The sequence below is a fragment of the Manis pentadactyla genome, chromosome 3 (genome assembly GCF_030020395.1).
Source record: "Manis pentadactyla isolate mManPen7 chromosome 3, mManPen7.hap1, whole genome shotgun sequence".
Classification (NCBI taxonomy): Eukaryota; Metazoa; Chordata; class Mammalia; order Pholidota; family Manidae; genus Manis; species Manis pentadactyla.
In genome coordinates, this window is record NC_080021.1 from 4,883,170 (window position 1) to 4,900,000 (window position 16,831).

At 58.3% G+C, this 16,831-nt stretch overlaps 2 protein-coding genes across 3 annotated transcripts in view; both read right to left on the minus strand.

The window, feature by feature from the left end:
• ZC3H3 (zinc finger CCCH-type containing 3) overlaps positions 1-12,899 on the minus strand; it is a 102,767-nt gene extending 89,868 nt beyond the window's left edge. For both annotated transcript variants that reach the window (XM_036922118.2, XM_036922106.2), the window contains exons 1-3: positions 12,743-12,899; positions 10,071-11,391; positions 8,661-8,857 (exon numbers count right to left, since the gene is read on the minus strand). In XM_036922118.2, the coding sequence (XP_036778013.2) occupies positions 8,661-8,857; positions 10,071-11,391; positions 12,743-12,830 (1,606 nt within the window). In that variant the 5' untranslated portion in view covers positions 12,831-12,899. The remainder of the gene's footprint in view (positions 1-8,660; positions 8,858-10,070; positions 11,392-12,742) is intronic.
• Positions 1-16,831, minus strand: part of EEF1D (eukaryotic translation elongation factor 1 delta) — a 155,239-nt gene that overhangs the window by 99,587 nt on the left and 38,821 nt on the right. The gene's annotated exons all lie outside the window — the stretch shown is intronic.

Consider the following 16,831-nt stretch of genomic DNA (forward strand, 5'->3'; position numbering starts at 1 on the left):
CCCACCAGCCAGCTGCAGCTCCAATACCCAGCAAGAGCAGTGGTGTGGCTCTGTGGTCCCTCCGTCTGCTCCCCAACCTTCACAGGCCAAGGGGACAATATAGACTGGGGGTGACAGCCTGAGCAGACCAGACAATGAGCCCCACCACACCTGGCACCTTCCCACCTCAAAACACAAGGCATGAGGAGAGCCAGTAAAGAGAACCCTGAAGGAGAAACGCAGTTTCTATCCCCAGTCCCAGGCCCAGCTGCCCACCTCAGCCCCAGCTCAGAGCTGCACTGCTGCTCTCAGAGTCTCAGAGGGAGGGACCTGCCCGTCACTGCCAGGCAGGCCCAGGATCAGGCGAAGGTGTGCAGGGCCCCCAGGAGCAGCAGCAGCCTCACCCTGCTCCTCCCACAAGGACAGGCACCAAGAGGCCACCTCAAAGCCGTCCCGCAAAGCCTCCAGGCAGCTGAGCTTACAGGAGGGGACAGGCTGTTCCTCTCCTAACTCAGCTACCGGCCCTCTCCACAGGCCTGGACCGCATGGCGTGCCCTGCCAACACTTTCCCCACCACGACTAGCTGGTCTCTCTCCTGCAGCCAGCCGTCCTCAGCGGGAAACAATGCCACCCTGAGTGCTTGGGCCATTCCTCCCTCCAGACCTCCCAGCGCCCTCCTTGGGACTGTCCCTGACAAAAGACATGGCTTCCCCTCTCGCTCTCAGCATCCAAGGAGATGAGCTTGGCTAGGAGGTGCTCTGGGGTGTTCCAAAGTCACAGGTGCCTGGTCCTGCACCAGGCTGTCCAGCACCACGCACTGGGCGTTGCTCCTCTGCTGTGCAAAAAGTCTGGACCAGGAGGTGCCAAGGTGGGTACCACCCCGTGGCTGGGTACCCTGGTTCTAACCCTGAATGCCGCAGGGGGAGTCCTCCCCAGGGCCTGCAGTTCACGGCCCACTGTCTACAAGTCCCCGCCACCCAGTCCTCATGGCAGGGGCCTATCTTTGCAGCTGACATACAGAGAAGGGAAGGGAGGCTGAGAGGCCACCGGCCCACTGAGGCCACCAGCCAATAATGGATGCTCAGGCCCCTCGGCACAACTCAGGGCCACTGGCCAGCCTGAGGGCACACGTGGAAGCTGACCCTGCCTGCCTGCATCTTAGCTCCTGCTCACACCTCTGGGTTCCTCAGACACAGCCAGCCTGGCTGTTGGCCCGCACCAGATTCTTACCAAGCAGTGAGTGGGACTCCTGGACTTGGGAGAGAGCAGGGCCATGGGGGGTATCTCCACATGCCGTCTCAGGAGGTCTCTACCAGGCCCACTTCCTCACCCAGCTGGACCTGGCCAGTCACACAGTAGCCCCTACACCTGCCATCCCTGCATGGGACCCATGGGCTCCCTCTTGCCCTGTCCTAATTTAGTGTGGATGCCGGACACTTGCTCTGTGGGTAGCACAGAGCCCAGCAGGTTGTCACACCCCTGAGGTGTGGCTCTGCAGGGCACACAGGGGCCCAGGCCCACACTCAGGGCAGACAGCTGCCCCCCTGCACTGAGCCCAGTGCCCCAAACAGGGCACTGACGGCAGGCTCCTGTCTGTTCGGGGCACCTTTCAAACAGCCACACAGACACAGAGACCCACTAGGCAGGTGGAGGTGGTTGTGCGGGGGCCTGACAGTCTGTCAACGGGAGGCGGAGCTGAAGCAGATGGCGGCCTCAGCAGCGGCCTTCAGGACGCTGGGAGCAGTGGCAGGCTCGGGTGGGCCCTCCTGCCCGGTGGGGTCACTGGGGAATGTCCCCTCAATCCAGGCAGATCCAGGTGAAGGAAGGCCACACCTGCCTGCCCCTCCCAATGCCACCTGCACCTGCTCTTCACTCTGTCCCTAGGTTCCTCTCTAGCCTCTGGCCCTCAGGAAGCCCTGCCCAACCGGGCACCAACCCCCAGATCCTGGCCAGCTCACCAGTCTGTTTTCCCATCACACAGAGTCATGTCTAGTGCATTGTCCCTCTTGTCCTCATGCTGTTGGAGGCCCAGCACAGCGACTGGGGCTCGACAACCCTCAAAGACACGCACTTACCAGAACCAGAGAAGCGCACAGGGAAGGGCGAGTGGCAGGAAGACAGGACACTCCTGGGCGGGAGACACCAGGCCAGGTTGCTTCCTCACCCGCAGCCTTCCCTGGTTTGACCCACGCCTCACCAGCTCCTCAGGCAGCAGCCTGGCACTGGACAGGAGCCCAAGGGGAACTGGCACTTCCTTCCCAGCAGGACCTCGCTCAGCAAGCCAGTGGGTGCCCAGCAGGGGAAGCTGTGGGTCAGTCAGGAGCATGGGACAGAGACCCGAGTCCATGCTGAGCTCTGGCCACACCTTGCCCTGCCCCAGGGGGTCTCCCAACACAGAGCATCCCAAAGACCCAGTGTCACAGCACAGCAAGGGTATCCTGAGGGGACAGAAGAGGCTGGGGGGAGCAGCCCCCAGCCTGAGGAAGAGTGGGCCTTGAGGCCTGGATGAGGCGGCCCAGCCCACTCTGACAGCCCAGGAGAGGAGGTGTCAGATTCCAGGGACCCGGAAGGCCGCCTGCCACCTCCCGCAGGTGGTGCTCCCTCCCTCACCAGGCAGCCCCCAGTGAGCCTAGCCCCCTTTCTCCAGGGTAGGGAGAGGCTGGGCCCAGGAGGGTTGACAGAGTAGCCACCCGAGGCTGTAGCGCAGGAAGAGCTTGGGGGCTGAGGGGCAGGCCCTGGGCTCAGCAGCTGGTGGGCCCGCCACAGGCTGAGACCAGGCAGCCGAGCAGAGCGTTCGTCCTGCCCCCCACTGCACCCTGATGAAGGGGCTCCCAAGGGCTGAAGGATCCCCAGGCCTGCCTGGGCCCAGCGGGCAAGGAGGCTGGGCCAGGACTCAGGAGAATGCCAGCCTCGGCACGGCATCTCCACTCACTGAACACAGAGCGCAGTCCCAGCTGTTCCCAACCTCAGGACTCAGGGCCACCAGAAGGGTGCCCCTGGCCTCACGGGTACAAGATGCAGCCACTCTGAGAACATCACCCCTCCTTCCCTGGCCAGGAGGTGGGTGGGCAAGCCTTTGGGCTCTAGCTCCACGAGGTCCTCTGCACCCCACCCCCTACCCCCAACCGCAGGCTCTGTGGAAGTCACGGCTTCCCCAGAGGCTGCAAGTCTGCTCGGGCGCCACTGGAGCGCTGTGTGCACACAGGCACTCCCAGGCCAGTTGCTGTGGAGTAATTCATTAGCACAGCCGCCACAAAGGTAAACTGGAGGCCTCCAATGCCCTGATAATTTATGCAAGGCTTGAGGATCGCTGCGGCTGCCATTCGCAGCGCTTAATTCAGCATTTTCTTTTTCCCTTATGAAAGCAGGACTCCGGGTTTAACGGCTCTCACGCCCTTTACAGCATCTGCCATAGGAAAACTGAACAACACAACTGCACACCACTGAGCGTGGGTAGATCGCAGACCCTTCCATGGCAAAAACTTCGGCAACGAGGAGAGCACAGGGACATTGGCAGTCACCACGGCTGGCAGCTGCCGAGCCTGACTGCCCCCCACCTCCCATCTGCACAGCAGCCCTGGGCAGACGGCCCTTGGCCCGGGTCACAAGTGTGGGACCAGAGCGAGGCAATGCCAGCACCAGCCTGGAGGCTCATGACCAACACGACCCAGGGGGAGAGGGCAGGACAGCACGGCAGTTGCCTCGCCCTGGCCCTGGGTCCTCCCCTGCTGTGACACAGCAGGCCCGCCTCCGCTGTCCTACCTGCTTCTCAGCTGCTGAGGGGGAGCCAAGGCCTCCTGGGCAGTGGCTGGACTGCGTGTGTCTGCCCGCAGCATGGGCTGCGGAGGGCCACCCCTGGGCTCAACTCCTGCCTCCCACTCTCCCGACAGTGCGAGGGCCAGGGGCCTAGGGCTGACTCCGAAGAGGAGAGTCAGCCTTCACCACAAGGAGGCCACCCACCTCAGACTCTTCCCGGCAGCCTGGCTGTAGTGTAGGAGCCGGGGCACAGCCACTTCAGCCTGGCAAGCCCTCTGCTCCCGGCCACCCCAAAGCACCCTGGCAAGCAGCAGTGGTAAGGAGACACCACCTTCCTGTGGAGGCCCAGGCCAGGCTTCACTCAGCTCCCTCTACCTACTGACCTGCCCCATGCAGCCCTGAGGCCAGCATAGGCCATGCACATGGCTGCCCAGCGTCAAGCAGCAGGGCCCAGGCTGCCTCCTGAGAGGGGATGGGGCACACCGGCTCAAGAGGAAAGTGGGGCTTTGAGCAGGTGGGGCCCGTGAGAAGAGGTAAGGCACTTGGAACCACAGGGTTTCAGAGGAGGTAAAGTGAGGACTACCTCAAGGGCTCCTTAAAGGCTCCCAGTGGCTGCACAAGGGCCCACAGGCGCCTGCTCAGCAAGAGCCCCGTGACTGTCCCTGAAAAGTAGTGCACCAGGCGGGCTTCAGTGCTAGGCAGCTAAGAGGGGCTCTGACCTCTGGAGGATCAGGGGGTGCCCTGGGGACACAGAGATGGCCCCAAGGCAGGCCCTTCAAGTCTGAATGACCAAGCAGGGGCAACCCCAGGACAGCAAGGCCAGGTACACTGCCCAAGGTGCCAGGAGGCAACAGGTAAAGAGCACATCCCAGACTGTCCCCTCAAAATTAGCCCACAGAACCCCAACCCAGAGGATGGGGACCACAGGGGGAAACCACTGCCCAGCAAGCTCCATGTCTGAGGGACCCCAGCTTCCCAAGGGTCCTTGCTCTGGGGCCAGGGGGAGGTAGGAGAGCCACCCAGGGGGACTGATCAGGGCTCTAGATGCTGGCGGGTCAGGGCAGGCTGGAGGAGGGGGGCTCTGAAGGGAGCTTGCATCGGTTGTGACTCTCAGCACTTCCTTGGAAAAACTAGGGCACAGGGAATGGGAGTCCCGGTGCCAGCAACACTTACACTCAGCCCACAGCGGCAGGGTGGCCCTAGTGCCAGGTAACACCAGCCGGGGGGCTCCTCGCTGGCCACTGCCACATGGGACAAGGCCTGGCAGCTGACTAAGGCCCAAGACCACAGCTGCCTCTCCAGCCAGTGGCCGAGGGCCGTGGACACCCACTTCTCATCCACAAACAGGGGCTGGCAGCTCCTCCAGACCACACGGCTGGCACAGTGGACTACAGGGCGTGTGGGAAGCACTAGCCACATGCCTGGCGAGCTCTCAGCCAGAGGTAGGCACTGTGTACCGAGGCCCTTCCAGTCAACAACAGTCCCAGCCACTCAGGAAGCCCTGAGCATCCCGCCAGCCAGCACTTCCCCCAGGGTGCTGGCCACTCATCTGTGCAGTCTGGGGCTTCCCGGGCAGGGCCCCAGGCCTCAAGACAGGCAGGGGCGGGGGAGGGGCCTGTCCACACACGTCCACTGTCCTGGGTGAGTGAGGCAGAAGCGTCCTCCCACCCCAGCAACTTCCAGGAGATGACAACACTACTGTTCCTCGCACACAACAGCAAGCATTCCCGCACGGCTGGTAGGAATCCCATCACCTGCTGCCACTACGAAGCCCCCACAGCCTGAGGCCCAGGTCTCCCTCTCAGCCTGGCCACATGCATATGGGCTGGGCAGCACCCTCTCTGCATACAGGGACCCTCCCTGGCACACATCAAGCCTGGCACCTCACGGCAGCCCAGGTCACGGCACCAGGCCCAGCGTGGCCAAAGGAGGACAAGCCACGGTGCTGGCCCTGAGCCCCCAGGCCCACACTGCATGCCACATGGGCTATGCGTCCTGTGAACACCACACACTGCAGTTACTGATTGCCACAATTACATGGGTGGTAAAGTGGGAATATCTGGGGCCCATTAAGGTTCTCTTCCTCTTTTGCCTTCTCCAATGTCTGTCTGTGCTGAGGCAGGTTAGGCAGTGTCTGTGCACCCAAAATGTGGTAGCCCTAGCAGTCCTCGGCAAACGAGGCTTGCCTGGGCCCATTTCTAGGGGTCACCCCTCAACCCCCCAGCTGCCAAGACTCATGCCCAGGAGAAGAGAAGAGACAAAGGCAAGAGGCACACTGACAGCAAAGGGGAAGGCCCTCCAGGTCCTCAGCTCAGCAGGGCCGCCCACTGGCTCCTCAGCCAAAGTCCAACTCCAGGCCCAGGGAACTGGGTGGGCCAGCCAGTGGGCAGCAGGCAGTGGGGCAAGGGGAGAGGCAGAGGAGCACAGGCAAGAGGGGGAGTCAGGCTGGATCTTCGGCAGCTCAGTCCCCAAGGCTCCAGCGGCCACACAGCTGCTGAACAATGCAGTTCTGGATTCAATTAAAGCGATTATCTGTTGTGCCAAATAAATCGTGTACAGCATCTATCCTGCAGCACTTCCCAGCCCTGGGCTCGTTATTCCCTAACTGTTCCCTCCTGTTTATGCACTTTCAAATTAAATCGCTGATAATATGCGCCAAAATAAAAAATGAGCACACCTTGTCCCAACAAAATTGATTCTCCCTTTGCCTGAACCGGCGAATGCCAGGTTTTATATACTCTGTTCCTGGTGATCATTAGTAATTCAATTTTCTTTTTATTAGCCCCCTTATCTGCTGAGCAATATAGTGGCAGAGCTGACCTCTTCCGCACGGGTAAATGTTTAAAATCTTTTCCCTGATTAATTTTGCCAGTTAAGAAAAAGAGGAGAAATGGCCCAGCTCTTAGCCATCACAATGAATAAAGCTTAATGTTGATTGTGATGGAATTTCTAATGCCAGGGAAATTGATTGAACGCGGCAATTACACTGCAATAGTAACTCCAGAGAGATGGGATCGCTTTCTCCTGGCCATAGCCTTTTGGTTATTTAAAACAATCCAATTTGCAAGGATAATTATGTATTAGTGTTTTATCTGCCACTTGAAATGAACAGGGGAGTTTCGATACTGGCCCAGCATTAGCAGGTTATTGCTGCAAATTACTCGATATCTGCTTTCTTTCACATAAAGAAGAAATTAGGCAATCAATTACCAGAAAAAGGTGGACTGAGGGATAGGAGGGGCAAGTGCACCCTCTGCTGGCCACGAGGCCGCATGTCAGGGCAGAGGTGAGGGCCTGGGCTGGGCTACAGGCAGCTCCCAAAAGCCCTGCCTTCTTTACTACCCCACCTTCCTTCCCTCCAAGGCGGGTCAGGTCCCTCCCCAACCCTGCTCAAAGGAGGGCTGGTCCTGAGCATCTGTGCAGGAAACCAGGAAAGGGCAGCCCAGCCACACTGCCCGCTAGCCCCCAGCTGCCAGCCCAGGGACAGCAAGCCGAGCGCCTACAGCATCACTGAAAGCATGTGGACCAGGAGCCCCCAGCCCAGGGCCTCGGAACAAGCAGGCAGAGCAGGGAGGGGGGAGATGGGGAGGCAAGCGCCCCACCCCTCACAGAGGCTCGGCGGCAGAACAGAGCTCCACTTGCAACACCTCCCCCCTCACAGCGACCTCTGCCGGCCACCAAAGCAATGTGACAGGCACGAAATGGGCCGTGAGTCCTCGCAGAGGCCCACATGTCCCCTGGCACTGCCTCCTGACCTCTCTCCCAGCTGTGCCAGGCTACCTGATCCCCTGCCTGGCCTCAAACCTCCCTGAGGCTCAGCAACCCACTGCCAGCCTCCCAAAGTTAGGGGCATCCCAACCTGTCCCCCCAAGTCAGGCCTAGGCAGCCTGGCTGTTGGTCAATCCACTGCCTTCTTCCCATTGTCAGTTGGTCAGCCCTGCAGCTGAGGTCCAGCTTCTCACTATGGACCCCAGGAACCGCCATCAGGCTCCCTCTGCTCTGTGCCCCTGGGATGAAGTCCACACGCAGCAGGACCCACGGGACATGACAAGGCCAAAGACGGTGGTGGCCAGTGCCCCTCCAGTCTTGTGGCCTCACACCCTGTTGCGGCCCCACCCTCCCGTGGCCAGCTCCAGCACTGGCTCCTCTGGGACCATGGAAGCCCTCCTGCCCAGCCAAGGATGGCATCCTCAGCCTGGTCCCCACATACCTGACATAGCCTAGCCACTGATGCACAAGTACCAGGCTGGACTGCCAGAAGCCAAGAAGGCTCAACCCAGTCCCTTCACCTCCCGATTCCACAACCATCAGGGCAGAAAGCAAAGGCTATACATCCCCCAACTGCTCAAAGGGGAGAGAAAGGGCACAGTAAGGGACCAGAGGTGCCCAGTGAGCCCTGGCTCTCCAGGATAAAGTCACAGGGATTACCTCCCCTTTCCCCACTGCCCCAGACCCCCCAGATCCCCAGCAGTGCCTGCCGAGCACAGCTCCCCCCGTGTGCTGCCATTACCTCACAGGAGGGCTAGGCTCCCAATGACTCAGGAAGTGGGCACCCACCCCAGGCCAGGCAAGAGAGGCCACACTGAGGACCCTGGCAATACCAGCTACCTCCTTTAGGTGGGCATGGTGGACACCCTCTCACCCACTTTCCTGTGCCCTCTGCCAAGGGTCTACACAGGGGGATGGGCTAAAAGGGCAGGCACAACTTGCCCAACAGCAGTTCCCCACCCCAGAGTGCAGGTCACAGTGCCCCAGCCACCCACCACCCACCAGGCCAAGAGCTCTCGGGCTGGGGCCCCGACAGAGCAGGGCGCATGGTGAAAGTGGTTCTTAACAGGGAGGCAGAGCCAGCGCAAGCCCAGGGAGAGGTGGGGCTCACAGGCCTGGCTCGGCCCACTTCCCAGAGCCCCTCTGCATGGTCGTACCTTCCTTGGTGGGGAGGTGGGCCCGGCTCGGAGGCAGGGGGCAGAGCCGGTGCCCGGCAACCTGCACCAGGCCCTTGTTGGGAGTCTTCTTCAGCACAAGGCTGCTCTTCCCCCGGAGGGCCTGCCTCCGCCGTGGGCTGAACTGGCTCTTGGCAGTGGTGGCAGGTACAGAGCCACTCTTCTTGTCCCCAGGAAGGCTGTGGAGACAAAGACCAAGCAGCTCCCAACAGGCTCCCAAAGCAGGGTGGCTGCCCTTCCGGATCCCAGTACCACAGAATTGGCCCCAGGAAGCTGCCGAGCCCCACTGGGTTCCAGCCCCACCAGCCACACCTTCCCACCTCAGCAGCAGCAGCTGTCTCAATGGCTGCCCACTCTCCCTTAGCAGCCAGGCTCCCAGACACAACTGTGAGGACCCTGGGCAGAGGGCAGGCAGAAAATAAGAGTGGCCCCAGCTTCTGGCCCCAACCCAGTTGTATTCACATCCATCTGCACCTCCCCAGGCCAGATGAGCCCTCACATGGGGATGGGGAAGGGATGAAGGAGATGGGCACTGCCTGGAGGAGGAGCTCCTACCAGCCTCCCTAACCCTCCCACAGGAAGGGCTGCTGCTCAAGGCTCCCCTTCATACTCCCTGAAACAGAGGGGCCACTGTCCAGAAAAAGCTGGGGTGGGGGCAGCCCATGTAATCCAGCACCTCTCTGGCAAGCAGGACCCAAGACCAAGGTTAGACAGCAGGAAGGCCCATGGCAGGGAGACTCACAGTGAGAATAGAGCCACACGTCTTAATGGCAGGGGCAGGCCCTCTGCCCTCATACTCCGCAGCTGCCCTGCCCCAAGACCACACACTGGGCCATGGCACCATTTTTGAGCCTCCTCCCAATCCTTGGGTCAGGAAAGTGACACCCATTCAGTGAGGCAGTAACTCACCAGGACCCCGGACCACCAAGGGGCGGCCCTTCTTCCCAGCAGAAGATCAATTCCCCTCTTCCCCAACAGACATGCTGCCGTCTGGGTTTGCTCACCGAGCCTGGCCCGGGCACAGAGCAGTCTGCCCACAAACTCCAGGGGCCCAGAATGGAAGCCAACTGATCAGGCCCTGGTATCTCACCAACAGGAGAAAGACTGGGGGCCCAAGGCAAGCCCCTGGCCATGCTGAGGCCCCTGACTCAGCTGTACAGGCCAGCTGTGACCCCAGCCTCATTCCTACAAGAATATTACCACCACACACAAAGCTCCATGCTCAGGCCCACTTGGGTGGCAGGTGCAGGAAGATGCTTCATTTCCTCCCACACCCCTGCCAGTGGGCCCTCCCATTTGCTCTGCATACCAAGGAAGGAGCTTGCCAGACTGCCCCACGAGCCCAGACAGGACCAACCCTGACGTGGGGGAGAGGGCTACAGGAACACAGACCTAGCATTCCCCCGCCTCCGGATAATCTTGGTGCGGCTCTTCACTTTGTAAGCTGATAGTGGGGTTCCACTGATGAGGGACTTCAAGGTGCTAGATCCTACTGCTGGTCTGTCCCTGGGCGGGGACCTGGATGGAATCGGAGAGAGTTGGGAGGTACGGTCCTTGCTGCCAGCCTCCGACTGCCAATGGAAGGAGGAGGATGAGGAGGCCAAGGGGCTGGAGGCCTTCCACTTGTACTTGCTGCGGGCGGCTCCAGCTGTGGACAATGCAGCCGACCTCCTGGGCTTGGCATCTGGGTCACCTCTGAGCTGTGGCTTCTCCACTTGTTCTGCTGTGTCAAGGGGGGCCTTACACACATTCTCTTGCACACATGCTCTGGGACTAAGGGCTCTCCTAGTGGCCCGGGGACTCTTTGCTGAGGCAGCCACCCACTTGTAGTTGTTTCTCCGGAACTTGTTGGTGCGACAGGATGCAAGCAGACAGGACTCCCGGGCCTGCCTCGGTCCAAAAGCTGGTCTAGCTGAACCTGCCAACAAGCCAGATGGAGCTGGCTCATCTGGGTGGCTGGCATTTGTTCTCCCAGCCCCAAGGAGCTGTGCAACACCGCTGCCCACGGAGTGAGAGCTCACCTTCCGGCCCAGGGCTGTACTACTGCACTGGGGCAGGGAAGAGGCCTGGAAGCGAGGCTTGATGGCAACTGCGCTCTCACTGACTGTCCATTGGGGATCCGAGGTGCCGTCGCTCATACTGCTTACAGACTTCACTACCCGGGGCTTGCCAGGCTCCTTCTGGCAAACCAGAAGGGGGTCCTCTGCACTGCCGCTCCCCTTGCCTCTTCCTGGCCTTGACAGCTGCCACAGCCCACCGGGAGGCTCACCCTCACCTTCCTGAGGCCTGTGGTCACTCCAGTGAGGGTCCTCATATTCTTCCAAAGAGCCCCGCAGGACCCCAGCAGCACTAGCCAAGCCTGGCTTTGATGGTGGTTTGATTTTGATGACCATGTTCTGATCTGAACTGAGCTGGACCTGCCTCTGCAGGACATACTGCTGGCGGTCAGGACCCTGGCTACCTCCAGCGCCGAGTGGCAGCTGCACAACACAGTCACCAGGCATGTCTGAGGATTCTGGGGGCCGATTCACCAGGGAGTATTTCTTGCGCCATGCTGGCCCGTGGTTCAGGGAGAAGCCCCTCCGGCCTGGGCGTGGACAGCGGGCACTGAAAGCCTTGCTGCTGTTGTAAGCAGGCAGCTGCCACTGAGAAGAGGCTGAGGTGCCTGGGGCATGGGCACTGCCATGGAGGTTTTTGTAGTCATCAATCAGACCTGAGAAGACAGAATCACAAGCTGTTAACCAGAGAATGTGAAACCAGCAACTATCCCCTGGGATGGCATCAGCTGACAAGACACCTCAGAGTCCCCATCTTGCTCCTTAACCCCTGCCAGGTCCCATACAGGAGGGGCAGCCTCTAGTGCCTGAGAACTACTGACAGTTCAGCCCCAACTCCCTAGGCCTGTTTTTCCCATGAGCCTTTTCCTAACAGTTCTACTTCACTCACATTTCTGGTTGCCTATCCTGAAAATGCACCCCTACAATATAATATTCCCCATTTTCCAGGACTATCATGCTGGGTCCACAATCTTCTGAAGCGAAGCATCACTTGGGATGAAGAGACCAGCAAGGCCCCATGCTGTAATGCCTCGACAAGAAGGGGGCCAGCAGGCCACAGAGGCCCTCTGGCCTGTCCCTTAATAATCCCTTTGCCTGGCACACAGAACGAGTGTAAGGCAAGTGACCTCCACATTTTTAAAAAATGTCACACAATCCTCCCCTAAGGAGAGGACCGCCTGAGGCCCCAGTGCAGTGAATTGACCACCACCAGAGAGACATTCCAAGGAAGCCCCTGGCCGGCTGCCCTGGAGCAGGGGGCACGGGCCTCAGCTCAACAATCCCCAGCCCAACTCAACCTACAAACCAGCAGCCAGTCCCCCAAACAACACCCCCCACCGTAAGTCCTGCCCCGGGCTCAAAAACAGCTATGACCCCACCTAGTGCCATCTCAGGACAAGTGTGAGGGAAGCCCAAGTGGTGGCCTGAAAGGCGGCGCCAGCCCAGCTGGATTCTCCTTCCCCTCATCCCCACACTTTCCAAGTTCCTAAGCCGCCTCTTTGTGAGAATACCTTCAAAAAGGAAATTTTTGAATTTCCTTTTTGAAGTATAGAAAACCTCACTTAGGTTTAAAATTTTTAAGTTTGGAAACCGAGGCCTGGGAAGTCTGGGCCTGGAATATCGAGAGAGTGTGTAAAGAGAGGTGTCCTAAGCTGGCGTCCGGAAAAGCAACACGCCTTCGGCCAGAGCAGGTTTTGCCGCACAACACCAGGGACCAGCCCTCCGCCCCGCCGGTGGGGGCGGGGGCGCCGAGGACGCGACCGCCCCGCCGCCACCAGCCGCGGCGCCGTAAGGGCCGGCCCTGTCTGGCTGGCGAAACCCGGGCCGGGCTAGCCCCGGCCGGCCCGGAAGCCCTCCGGGTCCCCACCCACCGCCCGACCCCACACGACGTGGCCGTTGAGACCGCGGGGGGAGAGCGGCCCCCCTCGGGGAGGCGGGCGGCGTCCCGCCGTGAAGTGAGGGAATAGAAAAGGACCCGCGGCCCGGGCCCGGCCCGACCCGACCCACCCTGCAGGAGGCGGATCTGCCGTCGTAATTGCTCCTTTTCCTCCATCTCCGGAGTCCTCGATGCCAGGCCGGGACGCCGCGTCGTCATCGCCGCGCGACTGTCTCCGCTGGCGGGGCGGGGACGCGCCGAGACTGCGCACTGTAGCCAGGCCCCGGGCGTTGCCGCGGGGCGCGGTACGAGCCGTCGCCCTAGCAACGCCTGGGAGGAGGAGGGGGCACGCACGCGCAGAGAGGGGGCGGGGCGGTGTCGCTGCGGAGCGCCGGGCGGTGCTGAGGTGGGGACGAGCGCGCGTGCGTGGTCCTGGTCTGGCGCGGCTCCGGCCGGCTTCTCCGCCCCAGCTTCCCGTTTCCTGCGGGACTAAGCGAGAAAACCGAAACCCGGTCTGAGGCCCAGCCGCAGCGCACTTCCTTCCTCCGCGGAGAACATGCTCTGGGCGCTCCTCAGGGGCGACGCGGTGCGGGGAGCGCCCGGACTCCATAACGTTGTTCGTGGGCCGAAGCAGCGGAAGAGACGTCCCTGGAAAGGCGTGTTAAGCCCCAGAAAAACATGAAGGACTTTGGTTTACCAGTGCAAATAAGTACAGAAGCATGTGCAAACCCCAGTCTACTGCTGAGAAATGTAGAATGGAGCAGCTGCTGTAGAAAACAGTTTGGCAGTTCCTCAAAAAGTGAAAAATAGAATTACCATACTACCCAGCAATTCCGCTTCTGGATGCATACCCATAAGACACGCGCACGTACTTGTACACCACTGTTCTGTGAAGGATTATTAGTAACAGCCGAAAGTGGACGCCCAAGTGTCCATGAGGATGAATGGATAAACAATGTAGTATGCACCTACAGCGAAATAATTTAGCCTTGAAAGAGAACATGTGATCAGCGCTGCACCGATGAACCTCAAAAACATTATGCTAAATAAAACAATCCAGATATTTCAACGACAAATACTGTATAATTCCATTTACATGGAATATCCAGACTAGGCAAATCTATAGAGACAGAAAGTAGATTGAAGGTTCCCAGGGTCTGAGGGGTAAGAATGAGGAGTCATGTTTGCTTAGTAGGCACGGAATCTCTGGAGTGATGAAGTTGTGGAAACAGTGACGAGGTTGCACAACATTGTGAGAGTACTTAATGCCACTAAACTGGACACTTAAATATGTTTATATGACAACTTACATGTTGTATATATTTTACCACGATAAAAAAAATAGAATGTCTGTCACAGACTTCCACAATGGGAAATATTAAAGGAAATTCTTAAGGCTGAAGGGAAATGACACAATATGGAAACATCTTCATAAAGAAAGAGGACAGGAAATGGGAAATACGTATTTTTTTAAGTCTCACTTATTATTTTCTCTTAAAGATAGTTACAGCAAAAATAATAAAAATGCATCATAGGATTATAACATGTAGAAGTAAAACATACACCAACAGCGGTGCAAGGGGTTAACGTGCCCTGTGTGTCTTGGAGGTGAGGATGCAGCCCACAGTCTGCCTCCTAGCTTAGCACCTGAGCCTGCCCCAGGGGTTAGTGTCGTTCCAGTTCATATACAGCTGTGGGCACCGTGAGGGCTTACCCTTAGCAGTTGTGGCATGTCCGGCTGGGAAGACCAGGCAGTAGCATGGCCCCTCCACACAGGCTGCAGCACACGGGCAGGACCTCAGGTCAGAGTCTCTCCAGTCCAAATGTCTTTGGGGAGAAGTAGAATCCATCCAGAATCCTTTTTGCTTCATGCTCCCTTCCTGACCCCATTCATTCCAAGCATCACACAGCCCTGTCCATCTTCCATCGTGACCCTCCTCCTCTCACACTACCACTGTCCCAGCTGAACCCTAGCTGGAGTTTCCTTCTCTCCCTTTCCAGGAGTTCTCCACAAGGCAACCCAGAAGCACCCTGGGAGAGCAGGTGGACAGGTTCGTGGTGACATGTGCCAGGACTGGTGACCCTGGGCCCTGCCCCAACACATGAACACTGTAAGATCCCTAGGCCTTGACCAAACTGAGGGCAGGAAATGGGAGTTCTCAGTGTGTGAGATGGACTTTCCCTCCAGAGATCTTGAAAAGCACTTCCTTGGGCTTGTCCTGTCTTGCTTCTCTTGAGAATCCTGCAACCATCACTTTGTGAATGAGCCAGGGCTGGCCTGCTCTAGGATGGACAGCACACGTCCAGTTAATACCACTAGTGCTCTCAATAGCCAGCCCTCAGCCAAACACGTGAGGCCACAGTAGTCATGAGCCATCTCAGCTGCGTCCAGCCTAAATGTCATCATTTAAAGCAACTCATCTAATTATGAGCAAGTCAGTGCATGTTCTTTATGCTACTAAATTTTGGGGTGATTTATTTAATACAGCACATACTGATGGGTTAGTGGGTTTAGCACTTGTCCTGCCAATGGGTTTCAGCCCCAACCACGTTCCCTCTTGATTCAGTGAGACCAAAAAATGAAAATGGAACATTCTTGGGGTGAAAGGTGTATACCCAATTTTATTCCCACAGTGACAAGTGAAGCATGGAATCACCTCTGCATCCAACAGTCTGCAGGTCTGTAATCCTCCTTTGTCTCTGTCCTCAGCGCCACCACTGCGCTCCTGCAGCCGTGCAGCCCAGAGCGCTGGAGGGAGCTCTTTGTATAAAGTCAACAATAACTAACGTATTGCCCGCACACGTGCAGTGAGTGAGCCAGCCAGGGCCAGGTGAGAATCCTGGCCATAGGAACTTCCCCTTTCCCCACAGCACTGAACCTGTTGTCTTCTGTACTGAACAAGCTCCCTGCTCCTGGATTCCAGTCCTGGGGTGGCAGAGATAAGAGCCCAGCCACTTGCTGAAACTGTAAATGGGATATAAGTGCTGTCATAGTTAACTTGCTAAAACTGACCTTGACAGTTGCACTGAAAACTATTTGACACCCACCAAACTGGCAAAGATTAAAACAATCTGCCTACAATGTTGCCAAGGGAGAAGCAGAGACTCACACTATTTAGATGCTGACATACATAGCTTTCTGAGGGCAATTTGCAGTATATGCGAAGACCTTGAATACCTTTTGAGTAATTTCACTTTTAGGAACAGTTCCTTCCCCCCACCCCTACTGAATGAAACATTTGTGAGGGACTTGTGAACAAAAATATGAAGTGCTGTATTCTTTACGAATATCAGACAAAACTATTTAGCATGTTGTCTTGCCAATGGGTTTCAGCCCCAGGCAAGTTCACTATGGATTCAATGTGACCAAAGAAAATAACAGTAAAACGTTTCTTTTGGGTGTAGGGTTATACCCAACTGTATTTACACAGTGGCAGGTCAATCACTAAAATCCCATTAACTCCATTAACTCAGAACAAGTCTGCATGCAGCAAGCCGGTCTCTGCCTCTGGGCCTCTCTGCACAGTCATCCCACACAGCCGTCCTCTGGGCCTCTTGTCCTCGGTGCTGCCACCACTCCAGCCTCTGCTCTGCTCTCCTCCAGCCTTGCAGCCCTGCCACCGTATTGCACCCACACCACTGGGTGGAGCTCTTTATACAGAGTCAATAGCCCACACATGTGTAGTGAGCTAGCCAACCAGGGCCAGGTGAGAATCCCGGCCACAAGACCTTTCATTTTATCCACAGAGGGTCACAACATTGGAACAGGACCAAGGGGCTGCTCCCCCTGCTGAACCCCACAGGGGTGGAACAGGGCTCCACCATCCCCCACCAGCCAGCAGAAAACCCAAGCAGCCAGGCAGGACTCAGCAGGACCCAGGACAGGGGACCCCAAAAGGAAGCAGTTCTGTGGGGCCTTCCTGCTGCCATACCCCTTCTGATGCCCGGGGTGCCTCTAAAGCCAAAACCCCCCACTCAAGGCCGACACCCATCACCCAGCGATGGGCAAACACAGGTTGAGTGTCTGCAAGGCAGCCAGTTGGAGCTGTAGCCCAAAGGGTACCTGGCCTTGCAGAAGAGTTGGGGGATAGCAAGGGGGGAACGGGGTGCTAAACGGGAGGGAGGCCCCACGGGGTTTCAGTCCCCCAAAGAATCTTTGGTGCGAGATCTCCTGGGCAACTGCAGGCCTGCCAGGACCCAGGTGGACCGGCGAGGGGGAG